This window comes from Mercenaria mercenaria, chromosome 16 (assembly GCF_021730395.1).
Source record: "Mercenaria mercenaria strain notata chromosome 16, MADL_Memer_1, whole genome shotgun sequence".
Taxonomy (NCBI): Eukaryota; Metazoa; Mollusca; class Bivalvia; order Venerida; family Veneridae; genus Mercenaria; species Mercenaria mercenaria.
In genome coordinates this window covers 64367940-64386102 of record NC_069376.1, presented here as the reverse complement: position 1 = coordinate 64386102, position 18163 = coordinate 64367940, and the positions used below count along the sequence as shown (strand labels likewise).

At 35.3% G+C, this 18163-nt stretch overlaps 1 protein-coding gene across 4 annotated transcripts in view; it reads left to right on the top strand.

The window, feature by feature from the left end:
- The window catches only part of LOC123540335 (zinc finger protein 490-like), a 126430-nt gene that overhangs the window by 78767 nt on the left and 29500 nt on the right, over positions 1-18163 (top strand). Inside the window, exon 5 of one of the 4 annotated variants that reach the window (XM_045325281.2) lies at positions 16902-17926. The exons of 2 other annotated variants lie outside the window; for them this stretch is intronic. In XM_045325281.2, the coding sequence (XP_045181216.2) occupies positions 16902-17197 (296 nt within the window). In that variant the 3' untranslated portion in view covers positions 17198-17926. Of the gene's footprint in view, positions 1-8018; positions 8736-16901; positions 17927-18163 lie in introns of those variants that run through there. One more of the 4 variants, XM_053527262.1, reaches the window with a different exon arrangement.

Here is an 18163-nt window from a genome sequence, read left to right as displayed (position 1 = left end):
GCATTTTTTGTAACATGTTGAAATCTAAATATTTCCACTTTTCAAACCATTAATAATTTAGTTCAGAGGTAATGTATATCAGTTATGTTCGGTAGATGGTTTTCCTTGTTGGTTTGAAAGTCAGCAATGATAGGTTTCTTTTTATTTTAGCATTTATAGAAATATTAATTAAGCTAGTGTGTGTCTTGGAAACAGTTATAATTAAGGGAGGATAGCATTTTGAGAGCGAAACTAGTCTATCTGCTTATATTTCTGTATCCAGATGGACCAGTTTCGCTCTAAGCCCTCGAATTTTGCTCTACAATGCAATTTATGATGATCATCAATGAAGTCATATATGATATTAATTGAATGTATATAAATACTATTTAAATAAGAAGTAAATAGTGACAGTGAAATGATCAAACAAGGAAATAGTGAAAAGGAAACACAAGGAAATTGGATAGAAAAAAAACAAAACATTTGATCTAAAGAAAAAATTTGAATAATGCTATAGTAGTATATGGATTTTCACTGAGCTATAAATTTTACTGATCAGTCAAAGTAAAGGAAGTACAAGTTCTTGTTTTGAGGCTGTATGATGGAGTTAGGTGATCAAGCTATAGTGAGTAACAAGTAGTGTGTCATACAAGTGACCAGCTTATGTCATGAATTACCAAAAATATTTTGTTTGGTTATCTGTGCTGCAAAAGGGAAATTTCTTTATGTCCACCTATGAATTTGAAATTTCGGGCATTTATTCAATAAATTTGAAACTGAATATATTGTTATTGTCTTGTTCTACATACATGTATGATGTGACATATGACCAGTGTGTATTATATAACTTTGGTTCAGGCAATATATATATAATTGTAAACATATACATTGTCTCTGCATTTGCAGCTAAAAACTGTGCTTACAATGCATTGGCTCTTGACTAAAATTACAGCAGAGCTTTCTGGAAGTCAAGGCACTAAATGTGGCCATTATTGTTCAAGTGTGTCCTGTCATCTTTCAACATTTTAAAACATGTCCATAAATTTTATATCTAAAAGTCAACTACTGATATGCAACTTGACTACTTCTGTATTGTTTCTTTCCTTGGTAAAAGTTTTTTATCTTTATCTTTATATGTTCACCCATAAACATTCAGTTGAACCAGCATATAGCACTTCTTTAAGCTTTAGCCTGTTGGCGGCAAGTGATTCGGCCTTTTCGGCCAGTGCAGACCAAGATCAGCCTGCATCTTAGAGATTTAGCAGGCTTATGGTTAATGAATTCTGATCTATTGATTATTCATTTCATTTCAGGGAGGAATGGTCCCCGGCCTGGTATCTATCAGTGTGAGTTTTGTTCTAAAGTTATGTCTGATCGAGTTGTTCTGGAACGTCATCGAAGAACACATACAGGAGAACGGCCATTTGTCTGTGACGTATGTTCAAGAGGCTTCACTCAGAAAGGACATCTACGTAGTCATAGATTGAATGTTCATAAATTATTCAAGATGTAATCTGTTCTGCAAGTCATTTAGTGTGTCAACCAGACCTCCCTTGAAAAATTCATGGCAGTAAATAATAATTGCTTATTCTAGAATAAAAATCACAGATATTTTTGTTTTCAAGGTGCGTTTTATTAAGAGAATAATGCTAACTGGGAGTTCACATGGTGTTTACACTTCACATGAAGGTGTAACTGTTCTTTAACAGAATCTATAGAACTGAAAGACGATGAAAGTAAATGGATGCTTATGGACATAATATTTATTTAAAGCTTTTTACATGTTTAATCCTATAATATATTTGATTCCTGTTATATATAATATCCCTAAACTTGACAAAAGAAATGTGAAAGAAAATGGTATTAATGCCATTTTAAGCTCATCTGATTTTTTGAAGAAAAAAAATGAGTTATCAGCGTCAGTGTTGCCTGGTTAAGTTTTATGTTAGCTTTCTCCTAAACTATCAAAGCTATTTCTTTTAAACTTGCAACATTTGTTCACCATCAAAAGCTGACCCGGGACAGCAAAAAACATAACTCCATCCGCTTTTTGCAAGAATTAAAGGGCCCCCTTTTTGGGCTTAGAAAATCAATTTCTTGGTCAAGTTTTTTGTTTAGGTCAACTTTTCTCCTAAACTATCAAAGCTATTGCTTTGAAACTTGTAACACTTGTTCACCATCATAAGCTGATTCGGTTCAGCAAGAAACATAACTCCATCCTGCTTTTTGCAAGAATTATGGCCCCTTTTGGACTTAGAAAATATCAGATTTCTTGCTTAAGTTTTGTGTTTAGGTCAACTTTTCTCCTGAATGGTCAAAGCTATTGCTTTAAAACTCAGAGCAGTTATTTGCTATTAAAAGCTGACTCTGCACAACAAATACTGTAACTCTACATTGCTTTTTGCAAGAATTATGGCCCCTTTTGGACTTAGAAAATCATGTGTAGGACAATATTTCTAATATACAGAGACAAAAAATCAGATGAGCGTCTGCACCTGCACGGCGGTGCTTTTGTTTGAAAAAGGTATTTCTTTTCCTAACATGAAGAAAAGTACTTTTGACAGTTTAGTATAATTATGATGAGTGCTTTAAATAAATAAATTGGATGTTTGATAAAATATTTTACTTTTCTCTTTTCTTTTTTTTGCTGAAGGTAGTTACAAAAAACTCCCAAAAAAGAAAGATCTCAGCTGAATGGTCTAGTAGTTTCATATTTGTTTTGTTACAGGTGTTCATTAAAAAAGGAAAAAAGTGAAAAGGGTTTCATCTTTATGCACATTCTGTACAAATTTGTTTCAGGGTAGAGTGTTATGTGACAGGTTAACAAGCAATTGTTACATTTGAGACAGTGAATTTTAATAAAGCAAAACCTGTATTTAGTAAACATACTAGAATCTTCACAGTGTCCCAATGGTAACACTGTCTGACTATGAAACAACGGATCGTGAGTTTTATCTTCTCTTCCTACTAAAAATTACTAACATTGGAAAAAGAGTCCTGTGTATGGATACCTCGACCATGGCCCGCTAGAATACCAGAGAAGCTCTGGAATTGGAGTATCTTCTGTATCTTACACTATCCTCCAACTAAAGTTATTAAAAGTCTTCAGAAGTCTCCCATATTGGTTACCTCTTCTGGCTACAATACAAACAAACATCAGCAATCATTGCAAGAAATTCCTGCTTTTGCCCACCCTTTTAAATTTAAAAAAAAGTTTTCCCCATTCTATCTTTGATGGTATCTTCTACTAAAAAACTCATAAAAATTGACCCCAGGAGTTTTAGTCCGGTCGGGTATCCAAAATTTTGTTCTGGAAGTCACCTGAAAAGGTGGAAAATTTGGGTTTTTCTTTGGAATACATTAAAATTTTTGGAAAGAATTCCCCTGACTGAGAAAAAACCCCATCAAACGAATGTTAAAAGATGGGGTTTGGCCGGGAAAGAAAACCTCGGGCCCAAAGGGCAATTTTCCAAAAAAATTTTTGGGTTTTTGGTCATTTTTAAAAAAACGTGAAGCCCGAAAAAGTTTTTGAAACCCCCGAAATAAAATGAAACTTCAAACTGCAAAAGGGGTTTAATAAACCCCATACACCCCAACAATGTTTTGAAAGTCTTATATAGACAGGTTTTTCCCTGAAAAACAGGCTAAACTTGGAGGTCCTGCAACATTTCCGGTTTTTTTGTCATGTTGAGTGACCTGTGGAGTTTCCACTACTTTCATTTTATCATAACAGCAGCGTTGTTTAGTCCATGTGGTGGCTGTAAAAAGTCTCCCCGTACATTCAGTCAGGGCTGTTAGTTATATTTTGATCTTCTCAGATTGTTCAGCAGTACATTTATGTTGTGTTTATAATTGGTACTGTTTAGTTTCTCAGCTTAAACATTTCGGCCTGGGTGGTTCCAATATTCCCGCAATTTTTTAAGTTGCAATTTTAACTTACTAGCAGGAGTTTCTATGAAAAGCATTGTTGAAAATTATTCTAGCATACAAAAACTATTTCTTATCAAAACATCATAATCAGGTAAAATATATTGGCTAAAAACCAGTAATTTGTCAGACGTAAAGCCTGTTGCTTAGTTCATGGTCAAAAATGTTCTGAATGTAAAAAAGTTGCATGCTTTTATCACTGATGGCCAAGTACATTGTTGTCAAGTGCAAGTTAATAATGTCACAATAGATGAAATCGTGGAAATGTGAAATATCTGCTTAATAAATGTGAAGATTACTATAAAGTGTCAGTGGTATGTCAGCGAATGCTCGAATGAGCATAAAGTTTCACTGATTTGAGACTCGGCTATTTTTTTCATGTTTACAATTTCATAAAATTAATGGACCTTTTTTTTATTATTTACATTATTTTAATGGATTGGCACAATCAAAATCTATGAACTGATTCCCCTGTGAATAATGATATAGTAGTATTTTTCTATTGAAGCAAAATCCACATGATCTAACAGATTGAAAATATTGCAGCCATGGCAGGCATTGAACCTGGGGCCTCCCACTTCTAAGACAGACACTATCACATTGCTGTAAAAGCAAGCTTTGAAGCAAGACAGTACAAATGCAGCCTTGTACTGCGCCTAGCTATATACACCCTCTCCATTTCAGAATTTGTCCTTGAATTCCAGGAGTTACAGCCTCAGGGATGTTCCGGGTGACTATTCATTATTATACCCCCACAAAACGAAGTTTGGAGTGGGTATATAGGAGTGAGCTTGGCGGTTGGACGGTCGGTCAGTATGTTGGTTTTTATGGTTTCCGGATGATAACTCATGAAAGGCTTGACCGATTTAAATAATTTCTGCTACACAGGTGTAACATCAGAAAATACAGGTCAAGTTGAATTTGGGGTCAAGGTCAAGGTCACAGTGACCCTGAACTTAAAGGTTTCCGGGTGATAACTTAGAACGCTTGGGCCAAGGGTCATAAATTTTGTACACAGGTGTAACATCATGAAATGCAGGTCAAGTTTGACTTTGAGGTCTTGTAAAAGGGCAAAAGTTTCAAGGTTTTTGATGACTTAAAGGCCAGTTAAATTTTTAAAGGTTCTCCGGAAGATTGGTAACTTAAAGACACGCTTGGTTCCTAGGATCATAAATTTTGGTAAACTGTGTAACATAATTTAAAAACAGTCCCAAATTCTACTTTGAGGTCATAGGGCAAAGGTCAAGGTCACAGTGACTGGAAACAGTTAAAGGTTTCCGGATGATAACTTGAGAAACTTGGCCTAGGGTCATAAAATTTTTAATACACAGGTTTAAATCATGAAAATACAAAGACAAAAGTTTTTCTAAATTTGGGACTAATTGAATAATCTTAAGTTCACAGTCAAGTGCCCAGTTTTACCCGGGAAACATTTAAACCCTTTATTTCGGAGACCATAACTTTTAAACGGTTTTGAGGCTAGAAATCCAAGGGGAAGCCTAATTTTTTAAAGGTTGGTCATTTCCGTAAACCAGATTTTACACCGTAGGTGGATTTTGAGTTCCAACATGTTCAAATCATTTTAAACTTTTTACAAACAATACTTGAGGAATTCAATGGAAACCCTTTTAATAGGAGGTTGATCATGGACGGTGCCTTTTTTTTTGATTTTTGTCAATTAGGTCAAAGGTCAAGCAATTTCGCTTTGAAATTGTTTTAATTTCCCCTTGAAAAAGGCCATATTGTTTGGGGTGAATATTTTTTTCCGGGGGAAATCTGCAGGCCTTTTCTAAAATTTCTAAAGTATATCATTTATAAGGGATGTATTGTAACGTGTTTTATCATTTAGCAATTTACTTCACTTCAAGTCTGAATTCAGGCCTCACTTAAGGCCAGAATTCAGGTCATCATCTTGTTAGTTATGAAAAATGCACTGCAAACATTACCAGCAAGGCTGAAATGTCTGTATTCATACCGCATGTTAACACCTCCCCCACCCCCCCACCCCCACCCCCAAAAGAAAAAACAAGATTCCATGTTAATATGAGATAACTCAGGCTATTCATATTTTGCGTAATTATGCTCATTTTCTTCTCAAGAGCTGTAAGAGACTTTACTGAGACAGGAAAAGCAAAATAACATTTTCTTCAAAGGAATGTCCAGCTACAAAGCATGAATTCTTAAAGTGTGTAAATTTGGGTATTTTCAATTTAATTGAAAGAAAATATGCAATTTCAAGCGGTATAAAATAACCCCAATTTGTTCTGTCTCCATTTCAATAGTCATGTCAAAGATTTTTCTGTATTTTATCTTTTTGTGTTTCAGGAGCTCATGCCCAGGCCTTTAAGAACTACAGACACAGCTGTACCATCTGTGGGAAGCTGTTCCCTGCGCCGTCCCACCTGACTATGCACATGAGAACTCACACAGGAGAAAGACCATTCAGTTGTGGCATATGTGGGAGGAGATTCAAACAGAAAAGTCAGATCAAACCACACATGTCTGTTCATATGAAAACAAATTATTAGGTCTGTGACAGAAACACATCCTGTTTCACAAGATCTCAATGCTTATTAGCTCCACTATTCGGAGAATAGGGGTGCTATTTTATTCGCCCTGGCGTTGGCGCCGGTGTGAATTTTCTTAGTTAAAGTTTTTTGGCAACCTTTGTTTTTCTTTGTTATTATTGCTTATTATTATATCTTACTGTAACTTCACATTATCATTGTTCAGCCTACAAACAAAGTATGTGCAGGGGCTGGCCCATTAACCCAAGGGCAAGGGCACCAAGTGTTATACTTGGTTATTTTTAAGGTTAAAGTTTTTTGGCAACCTTTGTTTTTCCCGTCCCTATCTTTGTTACTATTGCTTGTATCTTACTGTAACTTCACATAAACATTTTCCAGCATACAAACAAAGTATGTGCAGGGGCTGGGCCCATTATACCCATGGTCAAGGTCACCAAGGTGTTATACTTGGGTTATTTTTAAGGTTAAAGTTTTTCGGCAACCTTTGTTTTTCTGTCATATCTTTGTTACTATTGCTTGTATCTTACTGTAACTTCACATAAACATTTTCCAGCATACAAACAAAGTATGTGCAGGGGCTGGGCCCATTATACCCATGGTCAAGGTCACCAAGGTGTTATACTTGGGTTATTTTTAAGGTTAAAGTTTTTCGGCAACCTTTGTTTTTCTATCGTATCTTTGTTACTATTGCTTATATCTTACTGTAACTTCACATAAACATTGTCCAGCATACAAACAAAATATATGCAGGGGCTTGGTCCATTATACAAGGTCAAGGTCACCAAGGTGTTATACTTGGAATTATTTTCATGTTACATTTTTTCGAAAGCTTTGTTTATAGACATATCTTTGGTACTTTAAAAGATAATCACTTGAAATTAAAAATGTTTCTTTATAATCATCATCTGCATGTGTTGTTACAATCCCCATAACTCTAATTGTATTTTTGACAGAAATATGCCCCTTTCATACTTAAAGTTTTTTTTGGCAATCTTCTCTTTCTGGATATAACTTTGGTACAATATAATTTAGACATAAATTCATTTTACTGTCAAATCGCCAAATAGTGGAGCCTGCTGTCTTACGGACAGCTCTTGTTTTATGTTTTACTAGTTGTTTACTCGCAGTTGCAATTTTTGTACAGTTATTTTGGTCTTTTTGTGTAGATAAGTAGTTACGGAATAATTAAACTAGAGAGAAGAATGGTATTTGTTATATTTATACCCTTTTGTCAAGACAGGTCAGTTTTCTAAGAATGTTATCAAATGGGAAAGGAAAGATCTGTCTTTATAGATCTATATTTGCTCTTCTGGGATATATTGTTAATAGACATTGCACAGTATTGTAACTTGCAAATAGATCAACATATAAACTGGATAAAATCATTAATGAAAATAAAATTTACCCCTTGAAGTATAACCAGCAGCTAAAATATGCAAGTATTTAACAAATTTAATATGACTGTTGTAGGTTGAATTGCAAAAGTAGTTTGTTCATAGTGATGGAGTTAAATTTAGTTCTTCTTTGCATGTGAAAACTCAAGCTTTATAAGTGGTTTCTCAGTTTCATTTTTCTGTGTTTCAGGGGTTCATGACCAGGCCTATAAGAAAAACAAACACAGCTGTACCATCTGTGGAAAGCAGTTCTCTGCACCAGCCCACCTGATTATGCACATGCGAATTCACACTGGAGAAAGACCATTTGGTTGTGATATCTGTGGAAAGAGATTTAAACAGAAAAGTCAACTGAGGTCACATATGTCTGTTCATCTTTAGGAATAGACCTTCCAGAGAGAACAGCTGGCGATTAACAGGGAGTTTAATGAGTATATAATGGAGAGAGATCATTTCAAGGAATTGAAATTGTAAATCTGTACCTGTAGATATTAAAAGTTCTGCAGATATACCTTGCAGTCAGACATTTTCAGGGAGATAATTGCACTATTTCTGTTAACTCTATTGGTAAAAATAAGAACTACAATTTGATCCAATTCTTGTATCAGAAGTTTTTTCTCTAATTTCTTGTAAATATTGATATTATACATTGTTGTAAAGAGCATTGAGGACCAGGGAACAGGATATTCTTAAATTTTCAAATAACTTGGTAAGTTTTGACTTTAAAGTCAAAAAATGAATTTGATGGTACATGTTTCCATTGTAAATTTGAGCAGTTTTTGACACAAAATGTTTAAAAGTTTCAGTTTTGACTTTACATGTATTTGTGAATGGTTATCTTACCTTATTTAAAAGCACAATTTCCATGTAAAAATTTTGTAAGATATCTACGAAATTATGATTTTTGACTAATTTTTAGCTCATCTGATTTTTTGAAAAAAAATGATGAGTTATTGTCATCACTTGAGCGGTTGTCGGCGTCGGCGTCGGCGTCGGCGTCGGCGTCGGCGTCTGCGTCGGCGTTGCCTGGTTAAGTTTTATGTTTAGGTCAGCTTTTCTCCTAAACTATCAAAGCTATTGCTTTGAAACTTGGAATACTTGTTCACCCTCATAAGCTGACCCTGTTGTATGTCCTACGTGTGGGAAGTCCTTCTCTACACCTTCCCACCTGAGATTACATGTGAGAGTTCATACTGGAGAGAAGCCTTACACTTGTAACGTCTGTGGAAAAGGTTTTACACAGAAAGGAAACATGAGAGCACATCAGCTTGTTCATATTAAAGAAAAGTTATATTTCTAGATGTAGATCTATCATCAGTGGAAGTAAACCTCTCAGTGTGTTGACAGAGACACTTAAGGTTTAAAAGGGCATGCATCTGACAAAACAGCAGTGCCGTCTAGAAAATATATGATTTTTCAATTTGTTTTGTTTAACATGTGCAGTAAGGTTAATTCTTTCTTACTTAAGACAGTAGAGATCTATTTTACTCATTATAACATACCACTATTGTTTTGATAAAGATATATTTCCTGAAAATCAACCAAATCACTTTATTATAGTTACCCTCTTTGAGGAAGAATGACCATGTCTGCTAGTCAGTTTGTCCAGTTGTGGAGGATTTGGTTTCAGATCATTAACTAGAGAATGCTTTTGCTTACAATTGTCAAACTTCATTGGATAGCTGCCTATGGTAATCAGATATGATTCCTTTTCTTTCCGGTCAGTGTGTCCAATCAAAAAGAATGTTCTAGCCAAAGACTTTTCTACTTCATGTAATGATAACTTGTACTCTGTAATTGACCCTGGTTGTTTAAATGTCAAAGTTATAGTGACCTCAATTCTAAAATAAATGTTTGATGAGTTTAACTGGAGAATGCTTTGATCTGTAGCCATCAGACTGTATAGCAAGGTTGTATATAGTCTGGAAATGACCATGGACAGGCATCATGTGTTTTACAAACAGCTCTTGGCTTTACTTTTTGTTAGCATGTGAAGTGCTCAGGGTGAGTGTTTAGGGCTGTCGAATGTACTTCCTTCATCTAACTGTATTTCCGTCTGTTGTCCTCAATTTCTTTAAGGAACATCTTATAAACCACAGAGCCTTTTTCAACCAAACTTTACAGGAATGTTCCTTGGATGATCCCCTTCCATAGTCTTTCAAATCTAGGTAATCTTTGCAGAAATCTGGTTGGCATGGCAACCAAAGGAAAAAAGTTCTTTTTTGAAACTGCTGGCCAGATTTCAAAATTATTTCGCACCAGTTTTCCTTAAGTGACTCTATACCAGAACACTTCAGGTTTTAAGTTTCTTGGAGCAAAGCACATGGTTACATCATTGTTGGATCATAATTTACTACATAGGGAAGAAATAACAATAGGAGATTTATTGATTTAAGGTAACACAATTGACATACAGGCAGTTTGCTAGTTATGTCTTTCTTTTATGGTTGGTCCTCATAATTATATAATTATGACTTAGATACCATAAAGCCATTGTTAATACATTCTATTAAATTTTGCTCCTATGCATATGAAATGTTTGTACTGTCTGTCCTCAGTCTGTCCATCACACTTTCTTGTGTCACTGAATTCCTCCTACAGTTTCCATCCAATTCCTGTATACATCTTCAGCATGACACACATCTGTGCCTTCTGTCTGGCCTTTATTCTTAAGTTATGACATTTTTAGCTCGACTGTTCAAAGAATAGTAGAGCTATTGGACTCGCCCATGCGTCTGTGTCCGCGTCCCGATTTAGTTAAGGTTTTGTATGTAAGCTGGTATCTCAGTAACTACTTGTGGGAATGGATTGAAACTTCACACACTTAGTCACTGTGATAAACTGACCTACATTGCACAGGTTCCATAACTCTATTTTGCTTTTTTACAAAATTATGCCCCTTTTTCGACTTAGAAATTCTTGGTTAAGGTTTTGTATGTAAGCTGGTATCTCAGTAACTGCTAGTGGGAATGGATTGAAACTGGGAAAGGATTGAAACATCACACACTTTCCATTTTTTTGGGTTTTTTTTTACAAAATTATGCCCCTTTTTCGACTTTTGTATTCATTCAATTGACAAGGCTGTTGAATAGACGAGCGTTGCTGTCCTCCAACAGTTCTTGTTTCACTTAACAATATTACAAAACGCTTGGGCCTAGGATCATGAAAGTTGATAAGGAGGTTGGTCATGACCAGCAGATGACCCCTATTGATTTTGAGATCAGTTGGTCAAAGGTCAAGGTCACAGTGACCCGGTACAGTAAAATCATTTCAGAATGATAACTCAAGAACGCTTGGGCTTAGGATCATGGAAGTTGGTAGGGAGGTTGGTGACCCGGTACAGTAAAATCATTTCAGGATGATAACTCAAGAACGCTTAGGCCTAGGATCATGGAAGTTGGTAGGGAGGTTGGTCATAACCAGTAAATGATCCCTATTGATTTTGATATAAGTAGGTCAAAGGTCAAGGTCAAAGTGACCCGGAACAGTTAAAACGGTTTCCAGATGATAACTCAAGAACGCTTGGGCCTAGAATCATGAAATTTGATACGGAGGTTGGTCATGACCAGCAGATGACCCCTATTGATTTTGAGGTCAGTAGGTCAAAGGTCAAGGTCGAAGTGACCCGGAACAGTTAAATGGTTTCCAGATGATAACTCAAGAATGCTTGGGCTAGGATCATGAAAGTTGATAGGGAGGTTGGACATGACCAGCAGATGACCCCTATTGATTTTGTGGTCAGTAGATCATAGGTCACTGTGACCCGGAACAATTAAATAGTTTCTGGACTATAACTTGAGAACGCTCGGGCCTAAGATCATTAGACTTAAAAGAGATTTTGATCATCACCAGCAGATGACCCCTATTGATTTTGACGTCAGTAGGTCAAAGGTCATAGGACACAGTGACCAGGAACATTTCAAGGGTATCTGGATAATAACTCAAGAACACTTAGGCATAGGATCATGAAAGTTGATAGGGAGGTTGGTCATGACTAGCAGATTTACCCTATTGATTTTGAGGTCAGTAGGTCAAAGGTCAAGGTCACATTGACCCAGAACAGTAGAACTTTTTTTTGCCAAATAACTAGAGAATGCTTTGGTCTAAGATCACATTTCATACAGAGGTCACTTATAACTGGTAAATGACCCATATTATTGATTTGAGGTCAGTATGTCAAATATTCAGTGCACAGTGACCAAATAATTTCTGTTCGTTGTGCAGTTACTGAATGCATCAGGGGCATTTCATGTTCTTCGAGCTCTTGTTTTTCACAATTTTCCAAAAAAAGTATAGTCCTTACACTGCTACTTATTGCATGCCATACTTTGAATTATTCTACATTATATGATTAAACCAGTTTGTGTTCTACGAGCTCTTGTTTTTATATTCATTTACTATTATTCATTAAATCTGATCAGACACGGTGGTTTCTTTCGTGACACTTGAAGTGTGACTATTGTTGCCTGTAATTCAAGTTATGCAAAATTCACAGTGCACATTTATTAAAATCAAATGATATTACATGTTGAAACATCATAATGCAAAAATATCAAACACCAACAAGTTATATCTGTGGAGTATCACCAAAATTATGTCAGCATCGCCTAGGTTGGCATGTTGCATGTAAAAATCAATTCATCCTTTTTTCATTGGACAAACTGGTCAATCTGTTTATTTTCAATGGTGTAAATTCACTTAAACAGATCTTCTTATATGGGGATGACAAACAAATCTCTGTATATCCAAATAAAACTTACCCGAATATTAGCTTCATTAGAGGTAGTTAAAGAAAAATTATCACCCTAATACCTTTTTCATACATAACTCATAAATATATGCACAAATTGCCAAATTATTAAAATATTGGATCAAATATTTCAGTGCATAGATGGGGCATTTTTAAAGTCCTTGAGTTTATGCGCTTATAAATAATTGTCCAATATTTTTCCTGGAGTAATCTCCCTGTTTAGGATGTAACATTATTACACGCATATTGTTGCACATTATTCAGTTTTGATCCTGTCTGAATGAAACTTGGTGTACATATTGATGGGAGTTTTATGTCTAGTTTATTTTATATGAACCTTTTTTTAGCTCACATGAGCCAAAGGCTCAGGGTGAGCCATTGTGATCACTCACCGTCCGTCGTCCGTCCGTAAACTTTTACTTTAAACAACATCTTCTCATAAATGGCTAGGCCAATTTCATCCAAACTTCACAGGAATGTTCCTTGGGTGAAGCTCTACAAATGTTAGTCAAAGAATTGAATTCCATGAAGAACTCTGGTTGCCATGGCAACCGAAATGAAAAACTTGAAAAATCTTCTTCTCAAAAACCAGAAGCCCTAGAGCTTAGATATTTGGTGTGAAGCATTGCCTAGTGGACCTCTACCAAATTTATTCAAATCATGACCCCGGGGTCAAAATTGACCCTGCCCGAGGGGTCATATGATTTTATATAGGAAAATCTTACAAAATCTTCTTCACAAAAACCAGAAGCCCTAGAGCTTAGATATTTGACATGTAGCATTGTCTAGTGGACCTCTACTAAAGTTGTTCAAATCATGACCCCGGGATCAAAATTGACCCCGCCCCAGGGGTCACTTGATTTTACATAGATTTCTATAGGAAAATCTTCAAAAATTTTAAAAAAATAAACCAGAAGGCCTAGAGCTTAGATATTTGACATGTAGCATTGCCTAGTGGACCTCTACAAAATTTGTTCAATCATGACCTCCGGGGTCAAAATTGACCCCGCCCCAGGGGTCACTTGCTTTTACATAGGAAAATTTTCAAAAATTTTCTAAAAATAAACCAGAAGGCCTAGAGCTTAGATATTTAACATGTAGCATTGCCTATTGGACCTCTACAAAATTTGTTCAAATCATGACCCTCAGGGTCAAAATTGACCCCGCCCCAGGGGTCACTTGATTTTACATAGGAAAATTTTCTAAAAATAAATCAGAAGGCCTAGATCTTAGATATTTGACGTATAGCATTGCCTAGTAGACTTCTTCAAAATTTGTTTAAGTCATAACCCCGGGATCAAATTGACCCCGCCCCATGGGGTTACTTGATTGTACATAGAAAAATCTTCAAAATTTTATAAAAATAAACCAGAAGGCATAGAGCTTAGATATTTGACATGTAGCATTGCCTAGTGGACCTCTACAAAATTTGTTCAATCATGACCTCCGGGGTCAAAATTGACCCCTCCCCAGGGGTCAATTGCTTTTACATAGGAAAATCTTCAAAAAATTGCTAAAAATAAACCAGAAGGCCTAGAGCTTAGATATTTAACTTGTAGCATTGCCTATTGGACCTCTACAAAATTTGTTCAAATCATGACCCTCAGGGTCAAAATTGACCCCGCCCCAGGGGTCACTTGATTTTACATAGGAAAATTTTCTAAAAATAAACCAGAAGGCCTAGATCTTAGATATTTGACATATAGCATTGCCTAGTAGACTTCTTCAAAATTTGTTCAAATCATGACCTCGGGATCAAATTGACCGTGCCCCATGGGGTTACTTGATTGTACATAGAAAAAATCTTCAAAATTTTCTAAAAATAAACCAGAAGCCCTAGATCTTAGATAATTCATATGTAACATTGCCTAGTAGACTTCTACATCCTTTGTTCATATCATGACCCCCGGGGTAAAATTGGCCCGGCCCCAGGGGTTACTTGATTGTACATCGGAAAATCTTCCAAAAAATTTCTAAAAATCATCAGTTTGACATTTGAAACATGTAGCTCATATTACTCAGGTGAGTGATCCAGGGTCATCATGACCCTCTTGTTGACTATATAATATTCTGTTGTGTGTTTGATATTCATCTATTGTAATTTTTCAGTTTAATAAAAGAAAAATGTAAGGCTGGCTTTATTTGTTTATACAGCATAACCTTGCTTAAGGTGATTCTGCACATTTGAACCAAATATTGTTCTGTAATGTAGAATTTTATTAAACCATACTTTTTCAAAGCATCATTGTATCTGAAGGAAATTCAGCAACTAAAGCAGATAGGATTGTGTGCTTGACATTTTTGTTAGACCAGATTGAAAATAATTTGGTTGTCTGGTCAGTTATCACAGTGGACTCAGGGTTTCAGAAATCCCATGTCCGGAGCCCGGGGGCTACCAGAAAATTCTGTCGGGCTCCTAAATATTTTCACAGCATGCCTGCCGGGCTACCTTGAAACTCCATATCGCGTACCCCGGAAGTCAATAATTTAGTCTTCAAACATAAATTTAATAGTTGTCTTTAATCCCCATGTTTATCGAGAGATACACGCCCGAGGCTTTAATTATCTTACCACCTACTGTCACAATCAGCAAACAATTAACCGTTTAATCGTACCCGCAGGCAAATGTTTACAAAAACATGTGCATGCGAGATTTTAGACTGTTTCAATAACGTCAAAGTCGCTGATCGGTATTGTTCACAACAATATGCAAACCAGTCTTAAAATTACGTCATTTTACCGCCACCTGCCAAAGAGTACTTTCGATTTCGCTGACCTAAATAGTTATCGAGCGATCAGAAAGAACATACATTTGATATTGAGGCAGTTTAGTGCTTACACTAAGTTTATGCTTTTCAATTTAAATACTCGCCTAAAATGCAAAAAAAATCGACCTTGATTTAGCAAAAATAGCCTAGTATAGATAATTTCGGACAAACATAAATTCGGATAAGTGAATACACAGTGCCAAGAAACTGAGAGACGTTATGTACGCGCTTCTAGTCCTTTTATTAAACTAGACATTATAAGATGTTTAGAATCAGACAAAATTATGTCAACTTTAAATAATTTTGAGATAACTTACAGTTCATACTGCGCTAAGGAATTTGCAAGCTTATAAAAATTGATTGGCATTGACCTTTTATGTTGCAATCATTATCAGGAGAAGATTTCTCAGTTTAAATACATGTAGTTGTATCTTTTAAAATGAAAAAGTAGGAGAAAAATAAGTAATGATAATTGCTAAATTATCAAATTTTGAGAGAACAAAATTTATAACAATGTGCGTATGGCTAAAATTATGAAACTCTGTATTAATTTAATCATTGCATCCAACTGTAGTATAGAAGCACCAGTAAGTAAACAGAAATGGTCATGCTAAATAAATTTATATAAATTTGTTCGGGCTACCAGACAAAAATATTGGTAGCCCAATGGGCTACAAATAAATTTGCAGATTTCTGAAACCCTGGAACTTCTCTGTGAAAATTGCAGTTTTGATGGCATTTTCTTGTACAGGAAAAAGTCCAAAATGTAGATTTAAATGAAACTTTTCATATTTGTAGATTTTCAGTCATGGCCAAACAAAATGTGTAGGTCTATGTGCTTAATTTTTTCACAATTTTCCACAAAAAAAGTCCTTACACTGCTGCTTATTTCATGCCATTACTCAAGAAATAATGTATAGGAAAAACGTATTTTAACATTATTAATGCACGGAAAGAGGTTATACGTCAGCAGAATAATTTCACAAGGGCGTAGCTTGAGTGAATTATTCTGGCGATGTATAACCGATTTTGAGTGTATTAATTCAGGTAACACACAATTTTGCTTTATATTATTTCAATTATTAATATGCCCTTAATCTGTCACAGTGGATGAAATATGGTCGCAACAAAAACAGTGACGTGACGTGTGACATCATTTTAGCGTAAGCGTGTTTTAACAGAAACAAGCATATCAGAATTTGAATTATTCTACATTAAACCACTTAATACATGGGATATGATAAATCCTCCCCCCCCCCCCCCCCCCACATTGGCAACATTTATGATACCTGTATAACAGCTAATAGGCATTATTCTACATTTCCTGATAAATGACATTATGCTATCAACTGGGGTTAATCAAATGTGTAGAACTACCGTAACAGCATCCCTGAAGAGCAAACACCTATACAAAAGCAGACATTTTCTCCCCCACCCCTCTGTATATATTTAAATCAATATTTTATAAACAATTATATCTAGAATTAGTGATTATTGTCATTATTTTAATATCATGTTTATTTGAAACTCATTATTGTTTCCCTTTTTATTTCAGATTCCAAGACAAAACTAGGATCTAATCCTGAACAAGGCTGGATGTGCAACACTTGTCAGGAGACATTTACCAGTTATACTACATTCAAAGCTCACACTAAAATCCATCCCCTAGAAAACAGGACATGCAACTTGTGTCAACGAATGTTTGCAAGTACAACAGCTCTCAAAACACACATGAGAGTACACACAGGAGAGAAACCTTTTGAATGTTCTGTGTGTAAGAAAAGGTTTACACAGAAAGGTCACATGAGGTCGCATATGGTTACAATGCATATGGATGAAAAATTGTTGTGATAAACAACATGAATTAATGAAAGTGTATCGAAATTAATGAAAATAAAATAGCAAATGAATAGATATATGGTTTAAGTTTGTCCTGTGTGTTCAATGGGTAGAGCATAAGACCTTCTTCAGGTGAGATGTATGTTGTCCATGATGATTTAATAGGAAAAAATGCATCCCAAGTCAATTAACATCTTCCAGTTCATACTTGTGAAGAAACTTGTCAGTTACTCTCATACAAAAAGTTATCCAGGAACACAAGGAAGGTTAAAAAAGTTAAAAAGGTAAAGAGGTGTAACTGAAAGACTGTTGAAAAATGGGAACAAACAGAGTTGAAGGAAAATATACATAGGTACATATAGATATCAACTTAACGTATTAGTAGGAGTGGACAGGTATCGGGTAAATTGACATTACAGAACTGGAATTGAATATAAAAGTGAAAGAACTGTAAATACTGCAGTAAATGGACATGTAAATAATGTTCTTCTAAATATGCACACACCTTAAGTGAACATGCATGAAGTACATAAATGAAAGTGAACAGGCATGTAAATAAATGGAAATATACAGGAGTACAATTTGCAGACATGAAAGTGGATTTAAATGTAAATAATTTTGAGTTATAAGAAAATTGATGGGCATGTTTCATAATTGCAAGTGAACAGACACAAAAATATACATGTACTGAAATGTACAAGTTTTCAGATATGAATATGACTTTAAATGTATATATTTGTAAGGAAAAAAGTATAGACAGGTATGTTCTCCCTGATCTGCAGAATCTGTCTATGAATTGTAGGTTAAAATCGAAACAGAGTCATCTTGGACTCAAAACTCTATCACAAGGTAAAATTACAGAAAAACTTTTCAGACTTAAAAGGCCACATTCAACCTGATTTATATGAGGGTATTTAATTTTGAGAAGTCAATGTCACTGGCACCAGGTCAGAAAGAAAATGCCTCTGTATATGTTAT